The 16361-nt window shown below is 41.9% G+C and overlaps 1 protein-coding gene across 1 annotated transcript; it reads left to right on the top strand.

Moving 5' to 3' along the window:
- The first annotated feature begins 3538 nt into the window (after positions 1-3538).
- mfn1b (mitofusin 1b) lies at positions 3539-15710 on the top strand. Its single transcript, XM_063466254.1, has 18 exons — positions 3539-3681; positions 4101-4258; positions 4362-4497; positions 5224-5386; positions 6381-6505; positions 6587-6695; positions 7672-7779; positions 7891-8044; positions 8280-8347; positions 9755-9876; positions 10108-10234; positions 11582-11686; positions 12072-12174; positions 12782-13008; positions 13089-13259; positions 13996-14192; positions 14434-14568; positions 14793-15710. Exons 2-18 carry the CDS (start codon positions 4111-4113, stop codon positions 14860-14862), a joined length of 2268 nt encoding a protein of 755 aa, XP_063322324.1. The 5' UTR covers positions 3539-3681; positions 4101-4110; the 3' UTR covers positions 14863-15710.
- Positions 15711-16361: the final 651 nt, after the last annotated feature.

Here is a 16361-nt window from a genome sequence, read left to right as displayed (position 1 = left end):
GAGTAATACTTACTCAAACACCAGCAGCTTTTTCTTCCTCACCATTTTAATTCCCCATCATAAATTCACACAAAACCATAAAGAAATCCAAGAGAAGAGAAAAAAAAGAGGTTCGAACGCGAGTTCCTGAGAGGATGAGCAGATTTCGAATATCTCAAAGCAAAACGAGAGGCTGGAGGTCCTGGTGGAGGTATTTCACTGTCCGCTGTGCTGACTGATAGCAGTTTGTCCCAGCTGCCAAAGTGACACACACATATAAACACGCACGCACAGGCATTTCCTCTCTGCTTTTGTCCCATTCAGAAGGAGCTGTTTGCACATGTATAGCTGGTTTCAGATTAACTCTGTCTGATCACTGTTCCTGGAAACTGACAGATGCACAAAATATCTTACATCATGCAGTTTAGGTACAACACCTGGTGGACTGGTGTCAGAATAACAACCTGTCTCTAAATGTTCAGAAGACTAAAGAGACGGTTGTTAACTTCAGGAAGAGCTCAATGGCCCACACCCCACTGCACATCAACGGATCTGCTGTTGAGATGGTCATCAGTGTGAAGTTCCTGGGTGTGCACATATCAGCTGACCTCTCCTGGAACCTGAACACCACCACCATCATGAAGAAAGCCCAACAACGTCTTCACTTTCTTAGGAAACTGAAGAAGGCCAGTCTCCCTCCTCCTATCCTCACATCATTTTACCGGGGAACCATTGAGAGCGTCCTCTGCTGCTACATCATTATCTGGTACGGGAACTGCACCCTCGCTGAAAAGAAGTCTCTGCAGCGGATAGTGAGGACAGCAGAGAGGATCATTGGAAGCCCTCTCACATCCATCTCCCAACTCTGTGACAGACACATCATTCGACGTGTGAACAGCATAGTGAAGGACACTTTCCACCCCTCACATGCACTGTTCTCCCTCCTTCCATCTGGCAGATGGTTTCGCAGCATTAAAACTGTAACGACCAGACACTGCAAGAGCTTCTTCCCCCAAGCAGTCAGAGACCTCAACTCACTACCACAAAAGGACTGATATAAACATACACCTCTACAGACACCTTACAATAATCATCAAAAGACTCAAAAACAACAAAAACTACCACAAATCCACTACAAACTGGTCCTGGGAACAGTATGCTTATTTGCACACTCAGTCACAGAGTTCTGAACACACACCTAAATTATATTATATTTGCACACATCTTTGTCATGTCTTGTCAATAATATCCTGTCAATAACTTGAAACTGGTATTCAATACCTACTGCACATTCCACTTTATATTGTCTCTGTCCTGTCTTTATTTATCTTTGTTTATCGTACAGTTAATATTGTATAGTTACCATTATAGTATTGTATAGAATTGTATAGTTAGTAATTAGTACCTTTTTATCCCTTAATTTTTACCAAAACTTAGCATGTTATTTATTTGTAATTCCTAGTTTTATATCTCTTGGAGATATATCCTTTATATATGTATAAATGCACCATGGGGGGCTTAGGGTGAAACAGCATTTCGGTACACTGTATACTGTGTATGCTACTGTATTGACAATAAAGCTCTTGAATCTTTACTTTAGTAACCAAACTGCTGCTGAGATTGCCAGTTTGGCTGTATACAGTGCTGTAAAAAAAAAAAAAAACTCTTACTTTTGTAAATAGTAAATTAACTGTGATTAACCACTTTTTTGTGTGTTTCTTTGGAAAGCTGAATTTAATGTCACTATTCACACTCAGGCCTGATTACTGCCAGATATAATGAATCAAAAAATCAATAAAACAGAACCTGTCTGACAAAGTGAAGCTGGCAAGAAGACCTCAAAAATCAGCACATCATGCCACGGTCTAAAGAAACTCAACAGATGAGAAACAAAGTCATTGACATCTATCAGTCTGGAAGGGTTAGGGTCATTTCTAAAGCTTTTCTAAAGACTCCAGTGAACAACAGTGAGAAAACCTGGAATAGTGACGAACCTTCCCAGGAGCCACGACCAAAATTGCTCCAAGAGGACAGTAACGACTTATGCAGGCCTCACTTGCCCTAGTTAAGGTCAGAGTTCATGATTCAACAATAAGAAAGAGACTGGAAAAATGGCATCCATGAGAGAGCTCTAAAGAGGAAACCACTGCTGACCAAAAGGAACATAAAGGCTCGACTGCCAAAATTTGCCAAAAAACATCTTGACGATGCTCAAGAGTTTTAGGAAACTATTCTGTGGACTGATGAGACAAAAGCTGAAGCTTTTCCATAAAGGAACATCATACCAACAGTCAAACATGGTGGTGGTAGTGTGATGGTCTGGGGGTGCTTTGCTGCTTCAGGACTTGGACAACTTCCAGTAAGTGATGAAACCATGAATTCTGCTTTCTACCAGAAAATCCAGACAAAGTATGCCCCGTTCGTTCCCTGAATTTGGCTGAATTAAAAAAGTTCTGCAAAGAAGGTAGGCGAAAATTTCTCCACACTGATGTGAAAGACTCATTGCCAATTACCAAAACGATTGCTTGATTATAGGGCTTGCTGCCAGGACTGGCACAACCAGTTATTAGGTTTCAAATGACCTTTTTCACATAGAGCCAAGCGTGCATAGCTTTTTTTTTTTTCCACTTTTGATCATGATCTAAAAAGTGCATTTTGTATTTACTCTGGTTATCTTTGTCTAATGCTAAAATTTGTTTGATGATCTGAAAAAGATCTGAAAGTGTGACAAATAAAAACACACAGAAGAAAAAGAAATCAGAAAGAGGGCAAATACTTGTTCACAGCACTGTATTCTAAAAATGGTGTGTGACCTCTATCAAACTGGGATAGGGCACAAACATCAACCTGGGTTCTGTTGCTGTCTTATTTTCATTTTTCAAAGGTTTTTACCTTTGGTTTCGTTTTAAATTTGATTTTAGTTTAATTTGGTTTTAATAGCAGGTTTACCAGGTTTGGTGCTTATTGTTTTCAGTTTCACTGTTTTTTTGTTTTACTTTCACTTCACTTTCACTAAATGCTTAGAAGTTTTTTGCAGAAACATGTGCAGAGAGTCTGTTTTTTAAAGACTCTAATCAATCGTATATAGATATCCTGGTCAGGCGTTTACAGTAAAGGAGAGCTCCGGGTCGGACACATTCTTTGCTCATTGATTGGCTGTTTCCGGACAACAGTTTCGTCACTTATCTCCGCCCCCTGTCCTGAGACTGGAGCTGACGCTGGCGGGGGCTGCGTCAAGTGGAAGAACAGGAAGTCTAGACACTTAAGTTTGAAAATAAAAGAAAGCTTCCAATTGAACGGTCAGGCCGCTAAAGCGGTTTCAAAGAGAAACAATATATAGAGTCGATATTGTTTCTCAAGGCTGACACGTTTAAGATCTAAAAACAATGGCAGCGGTAAAACAGTAAAACACACGTAGTTCAACAGCAATTAAACTAAAGCGACATCAGTTAGCAGCGTTCACATTTACAGTACTGTACTTTCTAGTGTTTCTGTCAAAGGGGCATTTTATTTTGAAAATTTGTTTCGGAAGCATACTTCTTCCTCTAAGTAACTTGGCGCTGTGACTTTACAGTGAACACACGGGTTAGCCAGTCTGACAGCATTCAGTCTTCCAGTAAGCAAAGGAAATCTCTGCATTGTCCACCCGGATCTATATTATTTGTGTTATGAGAAGAGGACGCGGGCTCTCTTTGGACAGCGGTGAGGAAAAAAAGTAGCGCCGGGGCTAATGCTAGCTTACGGCTGCCTGTAACATGACCTAGCTTAATCTGTTAGCCTCCAGGACAGCACTCACCGTGACAGATTTTCAAGTGTGACAGCTGCTAATAACTAACCGAGAAAAGCCGGGCATATGTGTGTACAGCTACCTATCTGAACTCCGTGTGTAGGAATGTGTAGGGAGATGCACGGCGTCACTGCTAACTCTTGTTCGATAACTTTGCTAAAAACACTTTTAATAAACAATCCATCTTCCATCCACTGCAGTTTGATACTTAAGTTATGTAACTGTAATATTAAGATGAACAGAAGTGTTTCGGCTCGATCCAAACTGTGTTTGCGGTGTTGTTCGTGCCCGCTGATACAAGTGTGTTTGTCCTTGCTGACACCTCCGGCTTCAGATTGACCAGCATGGCTGCAGCGCCTCCACTCAGACGGACAGACTCGGCCCGGGGCGAGTTTTCCCCTCTCAAGCACTTTGTTGTGGCCAAGAAGACGATAAGCGATGTGTTCGAGCAGCTACTCCACTACGTGAAGGAGACTTCAGAGTTTGTGGAAGGTGAGAGAAGTTTGCCTGGGAGCTTCTAACACCGACTTCTTGTCAATCAGGAGTGTTGGCGCACAGCACTTGCTTTTCTTCATGCTGTGTTTTGTGCTGACAGACATCAGCGGGAATAAAGTTTTGGAGAACATCGCAACTCAGGATCAGAAGGAGCAGATTAAGGCATATAGAGACAAACTGGCTGTCATTAAGGAGGTGCTGGCACGCAGGCACATGAAAGTGGCCTTTTTTGGCAGGTTAGTCTACCTGTTGACCAGATTTATTTTTATTTAATGACATTTTATTAATAAAAAGTTTTTGTTATCAGTTTACTTCACAGTGATGTGTTTGTGAGATTTAAGAAGATCAGAACAGGTATTACAATATAAACGGTGCATTTGTGAAGAAAGTGGATTCACACTCATCTTAAGTCTTGCTAAAGAAGTCTTTTTATTTTTATTTCAGTGTAATCAGGTGTTTTCACATCTAGTTTTACTTTTTATGTTTACTTTCGTTGAACTATAATAAACATGCTTTACACATGCTTTACCAAAAGCGGTGCTATTCTTAAATGGTATTTTCCAGAGTGGGTTTTTCGTTGTGACGCTCTCAGTCGTGGGAATGTAAAGCGCTCTTTTCCCTGTTGTGTGGATAGGCGTGTCTTTACTTTCATTTTCTTTAACTATGAGTCACGTGCCTCGAGTAGTTACCTGACCGTGAAACTGTGTTACAGCAAAACAAGCATGTCCTATATTCAAGTAATTCAGTCAGATGGCAATAAATTGCACCATACAGCAGCTGGACTAGCTGAAAATAACAGGAACTTTGTACGTAACACTTTAATTTCTTTATGAGTTTTTAAAATTATGAGCACACTGAGCAACAGCAGGTCTCACTTGCAAATGAGACCTGGAGTGTCAGTGGGACCGCCTGTGTGAATAAAGGTTAAATAAGTAAGTAAAGAATCTGTTTGTTGATCTCAGGACCAGTAATGGTAAAAGCACAGTGATTAACGCCATGCTGAGGGATCGAGTGCTGCCAAGTGGTATTGGCCACACCACCAACTGCTTCTTGAGTGTGGAGGGCACCGATGATGATAAGGCCTACCTCAAGACAGACGGCTCAGATGAAAAGAAGAGTGTCAAGGTAAGTTTAATTCAGAGGCAGCAGAACGTTTTTGGAAGTTTGCGAGCTCTGTCTAGTAATTATGTGCACCTGATCCCCTCCAGAGAAACTGAGGACAAAGTTTACGTGAACACACGCACCAGAATGCCACCGTGGTCGTTAATCAGACCATCTGGTCACACTGCTTGCCGCTCTTTCTATCATACTATACGTCCTTATTCTTGTTGTTTGTGGTTTGCTATTAAAACACCAGTAATAATGGGACTGAAGTTTTTCACAGTTGCAGATAAATGTAGCACTTGAGTAGCTAAATGGACTGGTTCTTATATGGCGCTTTCACACCAGCACTTATTTCTGTGTAAGTGCTTTCTGTCTAACTTCACACACATTCATACTCCAATGTGTCTGCGAGCATGCAGAGTGGAGCAGCCAGGGATTGAACCACAAACCTTTCAGGTAGTCGATGGCTTGCTCTACCTCCTGAGCTACAGCCACGTAAATAGTCAGTCGAATGCAAACTGAACTGGGCAAAGGCTGAACTTGTAGCCATGTAAGAACATGTGACATGAAGCCAGGATGTTTACTGCAGTGTCAGGTGTCTGAAATTTAAAGGAGACCCTACAGTCTTGTTTACTGTGTGGAGCTGAGCGGCTTCGTCTCACCTTCCTAATAATCAGTCTGGTGTTTTTACGTGTTAATAACTCAAGTGATTAAAGCTAGGTGGGTTTCCAAGTGGTAAATTTACTCATATTTATAAATAATGCGCTTGTACTCGAATCAAGCACTCGGAGCACTTTTCACTACAAGCCACTTTTCTTCCAGTCATACAGACCTAAGGTGCTTTGTTAACACACTCTGATGGATTCTTGGGACAATTCAGGGTCCAAACCAGCACCCTTCGGTGGTTTTTAACACATTTTGGTGGCTGCAAAATGTGCTAAAGTTTTCATTTGCATCACTATAAACTTTTTGTGTAAATATTCCTAACATCAGTGGATTTCCTCCCCGTCTGCAGACCGTGAACCAGCTGGCTCACGCACTTCTCATGGATGAAAGCCTGGATGCTGGCTGCCTGGTTCGTGTCTTCTGGCCAAAGACCAAATGTGCTCTGCTGCGAGACGACCTGGTGCTTGTAGACAGGTAACAGGATCAGATCTTCGCATCTGAAAAGTCCACCTATCTCGTACATTTGGTGTATTTGACCTCCCTTCTGACTTCCAGCCCTGGAACAGACGTCACGTTACAGCTGGACAGCTGGATAGACAAGTTTTGCCTGGATGCTGATGTTTTTGTGCTGGTGGCAAACTCGGAGTCTACACTCATGAACACGGTAAAGTGTGTCACACACATCAAACTCATGTTTGGCTGCTGTCCTGATGTCACTCTGTTTCAATAATTAGTTGCAGCAGCACTTTCATGCGTAGATAGGGAATAACCTGAGCTGGGGAAAAGGCCGGATAACGTTTTAAATCATCAAAACAGCTCCGTGGGTGAGCGCCACTCACTTAAGGATTGATCAAAGAAATTCCCTCATTGTTCCCGCTTGTAATTCAGCTCTGAATTTTGTCATCGTATTGCCAGCACCTGTCATCTTATCTCATCTGTCTAGTCAGCTTTTTTCAGATTGCCTATATGCTTGTGTCAGTCATCAAAACCATTATTAAAACCATTATTAGGCTTGTTAGTTACTGATATTTTATCTGCTCTTTCTTTGTCAGTTACTTGTTTAAATGTATATTAATGCATATATCGATAGCTATAGATGATAGGGTTGCTGTGTCCGTCGGCCCGTTGTCACCCATCATTGCTCTATAAGCCTCTAAGTTTTCATTTAAGTGGATGGTGGCACAGCAGTTTGACTCCAAGTTTCCAGTTCTGTGAGTGCCAGAGGGGCCAGTGTGGATGTTCTCTATGCTGAGCTGATAAGAGTGCAACCAGCCAGTGTTTATGTCTGACCACAAACAGGCCCCACTCTTGTTTCTGTCTGCACATTCATGCAGCGTGAAGCTAAACACAGCCAGTCACAGAGATCTTTAGCGCAGCTGCAGCTCTTAAAGGCAAAGCAGACTTGCATTCCACTCTGGGCTCTTCTGTAGATATAAATTGAGGATTTATGTAAATAACTTTGATGGCTGAGTAGCAAACATAAAGCTACCATTTCTGCATAAGTGTGCAAACCGTGAGGATTTTTACCCCTGCAGACTGCAAGCAGGAGCTTTGTTTTGGAAAGAAAGAAGTGACTTTCTGTCTTTACTGTTCTGCACTACTCAGACTGTCCTTTAACAGCCCCACTTCTTTGCTTCTAGGAAAAGCACTTTTTCCACAAAGTGAATGAGCGTCTTTCAAAGCCGAACATCTTCATCCTCAACAATCGCTGGGACGCCTCAGCAAATGAACCAGAATACATGGAGGATGTGAGTATGGGATTGCTGTGTCATCAGCCTCCAATGAAAGAGATTGTTACTTTGAGAATACATAATGTAAAAAACCTCTCATACGTGAAGGTGGCATGTCTTCTTTTTCAGGTGAGGAAGCAGCACACAGACCGTTGTGTGAACTTCTTGGTGGACGAGCTCAAAGTTTTGGACCGTGATAAGGCACCCAACCACATTTTCTTTGTGTCTGCAAAGGAGGTGCTCAATTCCCGTATGCAGCGTGCACAAGGCATGCCTGAAACAGGTGAGGATACAGGGAAGGTCGGGCTAACGAAGTGTACTACCCAGATTTCATACACATGCGTTCACCAGTGTTACGCAGAAGCCTTGATATCAATATAAAGCAGAACTATGAACGAATATTAAATGAGAGGTTTAGATGTTTACATCTGATGTGAGTCAAAGTATTGTACGCGTGCATTTTTGCAGTCATGTTCAGAACTTTATGATCTTTCTAATGTGATTAAATTGTCCAACAGGTGGCGCTCTTGCTGAGGGCTTCCAGGAGAGACTGAAGGAGTTTCAGTGCTTTGAAAGGAGGTTTGAGGTGTGTTTGTGTGCGTTTAGGAAAACAAATACATTGAAGCGTATCTTCCAATGTTTACTAACAAACTGAGTGTTGGATGGATGTTTCAGTCGTTACAAATATAGGATTCAAAGAAACGTTAGGTTGCATGGATGCCTGCTGAGAGCTGCAGTTAGCGCATTGTCAGAAATTACAGCTGAAGAAAGAAGGAAACTCACCGCTAAGCTAACTGAGATCGTTTCCTCATTCATTGTGAGCAGGAGAAGAAAAGAGTGGCTGCTCTACAAAACCAGAACTTAGCTTGTTGCATAAGTCTGCTAACATTTGTGGAATAAATAAGAAATCTTCAGATGTTCCTTTGCCAGCTCAAAGTAGTAGTAGTCTGTGTGTGTTTCAATGTTTTTAAAAAAACAAGAGTCAGCGTGAGTCTTTCCTCGAGCAGTAACAGCTGACAGAAGCAGCCAGCTGCTCAGACTTTGACTCCCGCAGGGCCGTCCACTCACTGCGCCTTTTTACATCAACCTGAGTCTTCATTGCTGAAATCTAGATTCACTTAGGTGAGGGCAGCCGTTTGTTTTGTTCCACCTTTTTTCATTGAGTTTTTCTATTTAGTTTTTTTTTTTAAATTTTGCATCTTATTGTGGTCTTTTGATTTTTGTTGTATTTTACTGTATAGATCCTGGGAATAAATGCACATAGAATAAGAGACATTTGGCTTCACTGGCAGCTTGGTCTGGCTGTTGGGGTTGTTAGTGATGGATGCTGGAACATCAGATTAGATCCAACATAGGAAAATGTTAAAGTAGGCAATTAGCAAGTTAGCATACACTTCTCCTCCTCCTTTACACCTGAAATAGCCCAATAAAGGAGGAATTGTTTGGAAGAGAGCATATCAGACAAATCATCATACAGCTGGAAAAGGGGAAACAAAAAATGCTCTGTGATTAAAAACAAAGAAAGCACATTTCTGATGAAGTAGATTTACTATATCGTTAGAGAGCTGCTTCTGTCAGGGTCAGGAATCTGTTTCCAGTAAGTCATCGCGATACTCTTTACTTAAAATGAAGAACAGCTACTTTAAATCCCAACATGACATAAAATTCCTACTTATCTATGTTGCACTTCCTCCTTCATTCTGTTGCGTTTGTGTTTAAATTCACTTAATATGTTGATTTTTCTTTCTTAATTTTGTTGTGAGATCACCAACACACTACTGTGACCAAATGTGGGCTGTGTGACACAAGATACGCACTCTGCTGCTGTCGTTTCCACACCTGTGTTTCCATTTCTTTTCTTCTTCTTTTAAGTCAAACGTAGCAGGTGTTTATCTTGTCCTACATTCGTCCCTGGTGGCGTGCAAGTTCCCGCACGGCGTCCAGCAGCAGCCACAGTAAATGTCACAGTAACTTGTGTGTTATGGCCTCGCAGGAGTGTATCTCGCAGTCAGCAGTGAAAACAAAGTTTGAGCAGCACACTATCAGGGCCAAGCAGATCACAGAACAAGTCAAGAGCATAATGGATGCCATCCACATCGAGGCCGCGGAGAAGAGGTGAGCGCCCACTACGTTTTCTTTACTTATAATGTCTGATCTTCCTCCAGCTGAAGGGTTTCTAGAGATAAAATATCAGCATGCTGAAAAATTAGGTCATAATTTGAGTTGTCAACATGTTTTTTTTGCTTCTTTCTGCTGTGCAGGTCTAATCAACGTTTTACTGTCAAGTTATTTACCTGCTAGTTTGCATGTGTGACAGCATTTCCTGTTTGGGGGGTGGGTCTTCAGAGTGGCGGCACTGGAGGACAGAGAGTATCAGATGGATCGGCTGGAGTTTGTCAAGAATCAACTCAACCTGCTAATCGATGAAATTAAAAAGAAGATCAAGGCGATCAGTGAGGACGTGGAGTCCAAGGTAACACTGACAGAAGGAGAAATGGATTTTTTTCTGCCCTGAAGGATCTCCAACCTCAGATATTTACTTTGTGATTACACCAACACATGCAGTGCTAATTATCTGCTGATCAATTAGGTGTTTCATCTGATCGGTTTTTAAGGAGCCAGATATTACTATATATCAGCTAAGAGGTTTTTTTTCTGCTTATAAAACAGATTTCTCGTTTATTTATGAACTTGTTCACGCTGTCTGCTTTGATTAGCAAACATGTTGCCAACAGCAGATGGGAGGGTGCCCTCTGGTGGCCAAATTATGCATAATCAACACCTGATTGAAGGGTGTTTCACCTGTCTCTTCTTTAGATCAGCTGATAAATTTATCAGATGTTATAAATGCCAGTAGGTCAGCAAATAGCAAATATTATATCAATCAATCAATTTATTTGTAAGCAACATTTAAAAACCACACAGGTTGACCAAAGTGCTCTACATAGTAACAAGTAGAACAAACACGCACAGAGAATAAAACACAAACTCCGTCATGATTAAAAGCTACAGAGTAAAAATGTGTTTTGAGACAGGTTTTAAAAATGTCGAGTGTTGGAGAGATCCTAATCTGCAGAGGCAGACTGATCCAAAGTTTGGGCGCAGCAGTCACAAAGGCCGGGTCTCCTCTGTGTTTAGCCTGCTTCTAAGGACAATCAGAAGCAACTTATCAGCTGACCTGAGAGATCTGTTTGCAGGATTTTTAGTTAAAAGGTCAGAGAGGTATGACAGAGCTAATCCATTTAGAGACTTACAAACAAGCAATAACATCTTAAAATCAATTCTACAATGCACTGGAAGCCAGTGTAAACGAGCCTGGAGAGATATGGTCGTGTTTACGAGCGCCTGTCAGGAGTCGGGCTGCAGCTTCCTGAACTAGCTGAAGACGAGAGAGCAGAGCCCGGCTGGTATAAAGACTATTACAGTCGTCAAGCCTGGATGAAGTAAACGATCACTTTCTCAGAGTCAGCAGGTGACAAGATGGTCTTAGTTTTTGCAATTATATCAATATCGGCTCAGCGATGACTTGATCGGGCTTCAAAGACAAATAAGATCGAAGAAGATGGAACGAGCCATTTTTAACATTTTATTTGAACTAGCTGATTAACAGAGCTTTTGTCTGTTTCCTTTCTCCTTTAAATGAAAGTAACTTAATTACCTCTATATGCAAAAATAAAACTCTGTAATTGTTTTTTTTCTTCTTTATTTTGCTGATATTGAAATTGGAAAAACTTGTTGATGCCTGGACAGAAACCAGAGGAAGCTCCATTGTGTGTCATTGACTAGATCTGCTTGAGCTCCCATGTTGCGTTTTATCCAGGTTTCCACCGCCATGGGGGAGGAGATCTGTCGCCTTCATTTAATTGTTGATGAGTTCCACAGTGACTTCCACCCCTCACCTCAGGTCCTCAAAATTTACAAGTCTGTAAGTAAAGGCAACATAAAAACACCTCAGACGAAATAAAAGCCAAAAAAAATGATGTTCTGCTTAGTTTTGCTGTAAGTGTCAACAATCGATGCTCATTAAAGTTGTCTGCTACACATTCAGTCACCAAGCAGATAAACTGCCTGTACATACTACTTGATGAAGTTTCTCTCTACTACACTGTGTACACACATTTAGTTTAACTTTATCTGACAGGCTTCTATTTCCTTCCTCTGAAAGCAGCTAGCATCTGCTAGCTTTAGCACTACAGTGTTTCAGTTTTAGTGCAATAACAGATGCTAAGTCTGCATAAACACTGTGACAGGGCCATGCGTGCAAAGATCCTTTTTTCCATCTGACCTCTGACCCCTGTTGCTGTTGGCAGGAGCTGCTGGCTCATGTGGAGGAGGGGATGGGCAAGAATTTGGCTTTCCGCTGCTCCAATGCTGTCAACGCCTCTGTTCAGTCCACCCAGGAATACATGATAGGTAATTCACGTAACATGGATGTTAAGTAATAAGAGCTCCTTTGCAATGTTGCAATATAAAAGCTGAAGTCGTTAATGCAATGTCTAAAACTGTTCTGAAAATGGTTTAATCTCTTAAGAAATGGATATTTTTTATTAGAAAATGGCTTCAGGGCAGCATTTTTTCGCTCCATCACTCATTCGCAGCATTGCTAAACTTGGTCAGAACCTTTTTGCCTTCAGGCTGATGTCTGCTACACCCTGATCACTGCTATATTTACCCTCCTCGCTGAATGCCGTCATTCCATGCCCCATTATGTGACAAATGCGTCACTGTCATGCACGCATGCAAGCTGTGCTCAGTGACAGTGATGTTGAAAAGGTGTTAATGTGCCCTCTGATGAAAAGACCTCCGGAGCCGTTCTATAAATTGGTTTCTCTTTTTCCTTGTAAGGAAAAGTGCAACACAAATGTGTCATATTTGGTTCTTAACTTTGAGCCCAGCAGCTCCCTAAAGTTATACCAGCTCTAAATGTGTCCAAATGTGAATGTCCTCACTTTGAAGGGCTGCCCACCTAGTGTCCAAATATGCCTTCTCTTCATTTTATGCTGGGATTCTCCCTTTCCAGAGAGCATGCTCCCTCTGCTTCCCTCTTCAACCCAGAGCCAGGTGTCCATGCTGATGAACAGCAGGAAGTTTGACATGAGTTACGACCTAAACTGCGCCACACTTTGTAGTGACTTCCAGGAAGACATTGAGTTTAAGTTTTCGCTGGGCTGGAAAGCGTTAGTCCACCGCTTTTTGGGACCTGCCAATGCAGAGAGAGCTCTTAGACTGGTGGACCAGAACTTTCAGGTGCGCACCAATCAAGAATTATTATTGTAATGACACTTTTTCACACCCTGTTCTGAAAAACTCTGCTTGTCATTCCTTAGACACCTCGCCCAGCACTGCCTCAGACCCAAACACCCTCCTCCTCAGCGCCCCCCACGACCGTGGCAGTGCCCAACCAGCAGACAGCCCTCATGACCCAGCAGGACCTGATGGTAGCCATCGCTTCCCTCAATTCCCGCACTTCAATGGGCGTACTGGTCGTTGGAGGAGTGGTAAGTTGTGTCTGAGGTCGTTTTTAATTCCAACATATGAAATATGGTGTGTGAGTAAAGAGTAAGGAAGACAGTAAGTCCATTTTTTTTTATCTAGCACATTTCAAACAAAAGTGATTTACAATAAAAAGAAGAAAGAAAAAGAAATAAAAGAAGCTGCTCTCAACCACAGCACTGGTTTCACTGTCAAAGATGTTTGAACCTGTTTCAATAAAAGCAGTTCGAGAACCCAGGTCTCATTTTAACCTCTCAGTTAATAGTGGACAGTCAAACAATATGAACTCTGATTGGATGTATTTAATTGTAAGAAACTGTTTTGACATTGAGTTTTTATTTGATGCACTCCCTGAGCTTTGTTATGGACCAGGGTGTTCCAATATTCAGAAATCAAAAGTAATGTGAAGTTCAGCTAAATGTCCAAAACTGTGTGTCCAACGAAATTGGACACACAGTTGTGCCACCACTGAACTAACATGTACCCCCCCCAGTGTGAATCAGCAGGAAGTAGAGCATCTTTGTGATGTGCATTTTAGCCTATTTAACATTTTCCTGTTAAAAATGGTTGATATTTGTTCCATTGTAGCTCAAAAGGATTGTTTAGATGACCGTCTTTGTAAACCTATAGAGAGAAGAGTAGTATTTGCAAATACACGGTGCTGAACTCGACATGTTTCATCTAAGCTTCCACCACCAAAACAGCAAAATAAGCATGCTTCACCTGCCTACTCTCTCTCAGGTGTGGAGAACCATTGGCTGGAGGCTGATCGCCCTGTCAGCCTCTCTCTATGGCCTGCTGTACCTATACGAGAGACTCACTTGGACCACGAAGGCAAAGGAGCGTGCTCTGAAGCGGCAGTTTGTGGACTATGCATCCGATAAAATGCAGCTCATGGTCAGCCTTACGAGTGCAAACTGTAGCAAACAAGTCCAACAGTAAGTGTGCTGCCTTTCCTATTATCTGTCTATCCAGTGAGCTGACGGTGTGCACTGTGAACCATCTAAAAATCATTTCTGCCACTTGCTCTTCTGTGTGCATGAATAGGTTTTAGCCTCATGGTTTTTTCTTCCCTCCTCCTCCCTCCTTTCCTAATTTAAACCTACACAGCTCAGCCCCGCCCTCTGTAATAGAGCTAAATAAATAAGCAGTGCCACACTGTGCCCTCTGTGTTACCAGGGAGATGGCAACAACCTTTGCTAGGCTCTGTCAGCAGGTGGACCAGACGCAGAAAGAGCTGGAGGCAGAAATCCGTCAACTGACAGCGAAGATCGATCAGCTGGAGAGCATCCAGAGCCGCTCCAAGAGTCTGCGGTCAGTCCAGCTCTCTCTCTTATCGGGAATAACGGGAAAAGTAAAGTGTCTGTCTGGGAATTTATCAGGAACCAGTGTGGGGAACGTTAACATCTCAGATCAAATGAATGATAACAGTAATTGGAAACGTGTAGTTGAGTTCTACATGACAGATATCACAAAATGTTATCTCAAACCAAGAAGGTAATAAGTCAAGTATTTCTTTTTATACTCGATGTGTGCAGACATAAAGCCACTGACCTGGAGAAACAGCTCGAGGAGTTCACCAAGCAGTATTTGCAGCCTGAGCAGTGAAGATCCTGTTCTTCATCGCTCCACAGTTCAGCTCTCACGGAGCCAGTCATTCCTCAGTTCGGTGCCACGTCACTGCAAGATCGCGTAAACTACAGCCGAGGTTTATGCGCCAATGTTTTGATAATCAGCTTCTCAATTATTCATTTATAATTTTGTTGGTACCCCGGGAACAGTTTTCAATCTGAATAGCCACTTGTAATTTTTTTCCCTTCTTTTTGTCATTTTGTAGATTTGACTGTTAATCTAAAAACAAAAAAAAGCCGATTCTTCATGATTAGCAGAGAGACGGGCAAAGGCCCAGACACAACAGGGTCTGCTGTGTGTCAGGCTCTTCTAAAAGCAGTGAACACACCTGCCTGTAACACAGAATCCTGTTGTGCAGATATGCTCCACGGGTCACTGTTATCCTGGTCGGCGTGCACACACCGGTCGGGTGCTGTATTTGGACACTAATGTGCTTCTGACTGTGAATATTTCAATAACCTCTATGGAGCAAATCAGTACGACTGTACGTGCATCTGTGTGGTCACATCTACATTGTGTGAAAAACATTAATTTAATAATGAAAGTAAACATTTTCACAGGAAGCTCAGTAAATTCACTCAATCGTTTAAGTACGAATGAAAAGCTGAAGCCTTGTCTTCTATTTTCTAATACTCCAAACTGTATAGAACAAAAGCTTTCAAGATATTCATATATATATATTTTATAATACCCTATTTTATTTATACCCATTACCTGATGATGACTACACCAGTGTGCACTTTGTAAACTTTTTTTCCTCAAATGTGTCCTGAAGTATGTGTAGATTTTCCAAATTGCATTAAAACTGCAACGATCTAAAACGAGATTTTGTGCGTTTCTTTTTGGACACTTACAGAAAAAGGTCAAAGGTGTTCGCTGTAATTTAATTAGCCCTGCAGTGCAGCTGCACTGTTGGCGGTAGTTGTCTTTTTAATGCTACATTCACACAAAGAAATAACAGTGGTTGGAGACTGCAGCGCGACCAAAGTTATTGCAACTGTGTGCAATGAATTTGCAATCTCAATGCTTTGGAAATGGTTTCTGTGAAGCCGGGGCTACGTTGCAGTCAGGTGCATCAATATTGCAATAAATTAGTCACTCTGCTGCTAGTTTACGATTGAATGGCGTGAAGTCGACAATAACATGCAGTCTGCTGCTGATAATGACTACTGACTGTAAAATTAACAGCAAAAATCAAAAGTGCAAATCTGTGGCTGTCTACATGCAGAAATCTCCAGCCAGAACTACATCAATTTGAAAGAGGGATTCCTCCACTGATAGTGATGTAGTTGCTGCACCTGAGGTTTTATGTAGGAGCATAACCAGAAAACAGCCGGTTTAGTCGAGTCCCCTGTTGTACAGAGACACTGCAGACATGTTGCACAGAGTGACTCGGATGTGCTTTGGCAATCGGCCGCATTTGGAAATTAGCAAATATTTGCAAGCCTTAGCAAATCTGAGAGTGAATGCAGTGC

Source organism: Pelmatolapia mariae, linkage group LG23, assembly GCF_036321145.2.
Source record: "Pelmatolapia mariae isolate MD_Pm_ZW linkage group LG23, Pm_UMD_F_2, whole genome shotgun sequence".
NCBI classification, from domain to species: Eukaryota; Metazoa; Chordata; class Actinopteri; order Cichliformes; family Cichlidae; genus Pelmatolapia; species Pelmatolapia mariae.
The sequence above is the reverse complement of the archived record's forward strand: the minus strand, read 5'-3'. Positions and strand labels throughout refer to the sequence as shown.

What these genes read in the sequence shown, in the direction of transcription:
- mfn1b (XM_063466254.1), top strand. Translation starts at nt 4,111, where the DNA reads ATGGCTGCAGCGCCTCCACTCAGACGGACAGACTCGGCCCGGGGCGAG. An exon ending in ATGAAAAGAAGAGTGTCAAG is followed by an intron (nt 5,387 to 6,380) that starts GTAAGTTTAATT and finishes CCCCGTCTGCAG; the next exon opens with ACCGTGAACCAGCTGGCTCA. An exon ending in GACCTGGTGCTTGTAGACAG is followed by an intron (nt 6,506 to 6,586) that starts GTAACAGGATCA and finishes TCTGACTTCCAG; the next exon opens with CCCTGGAACAGACGTCACGT.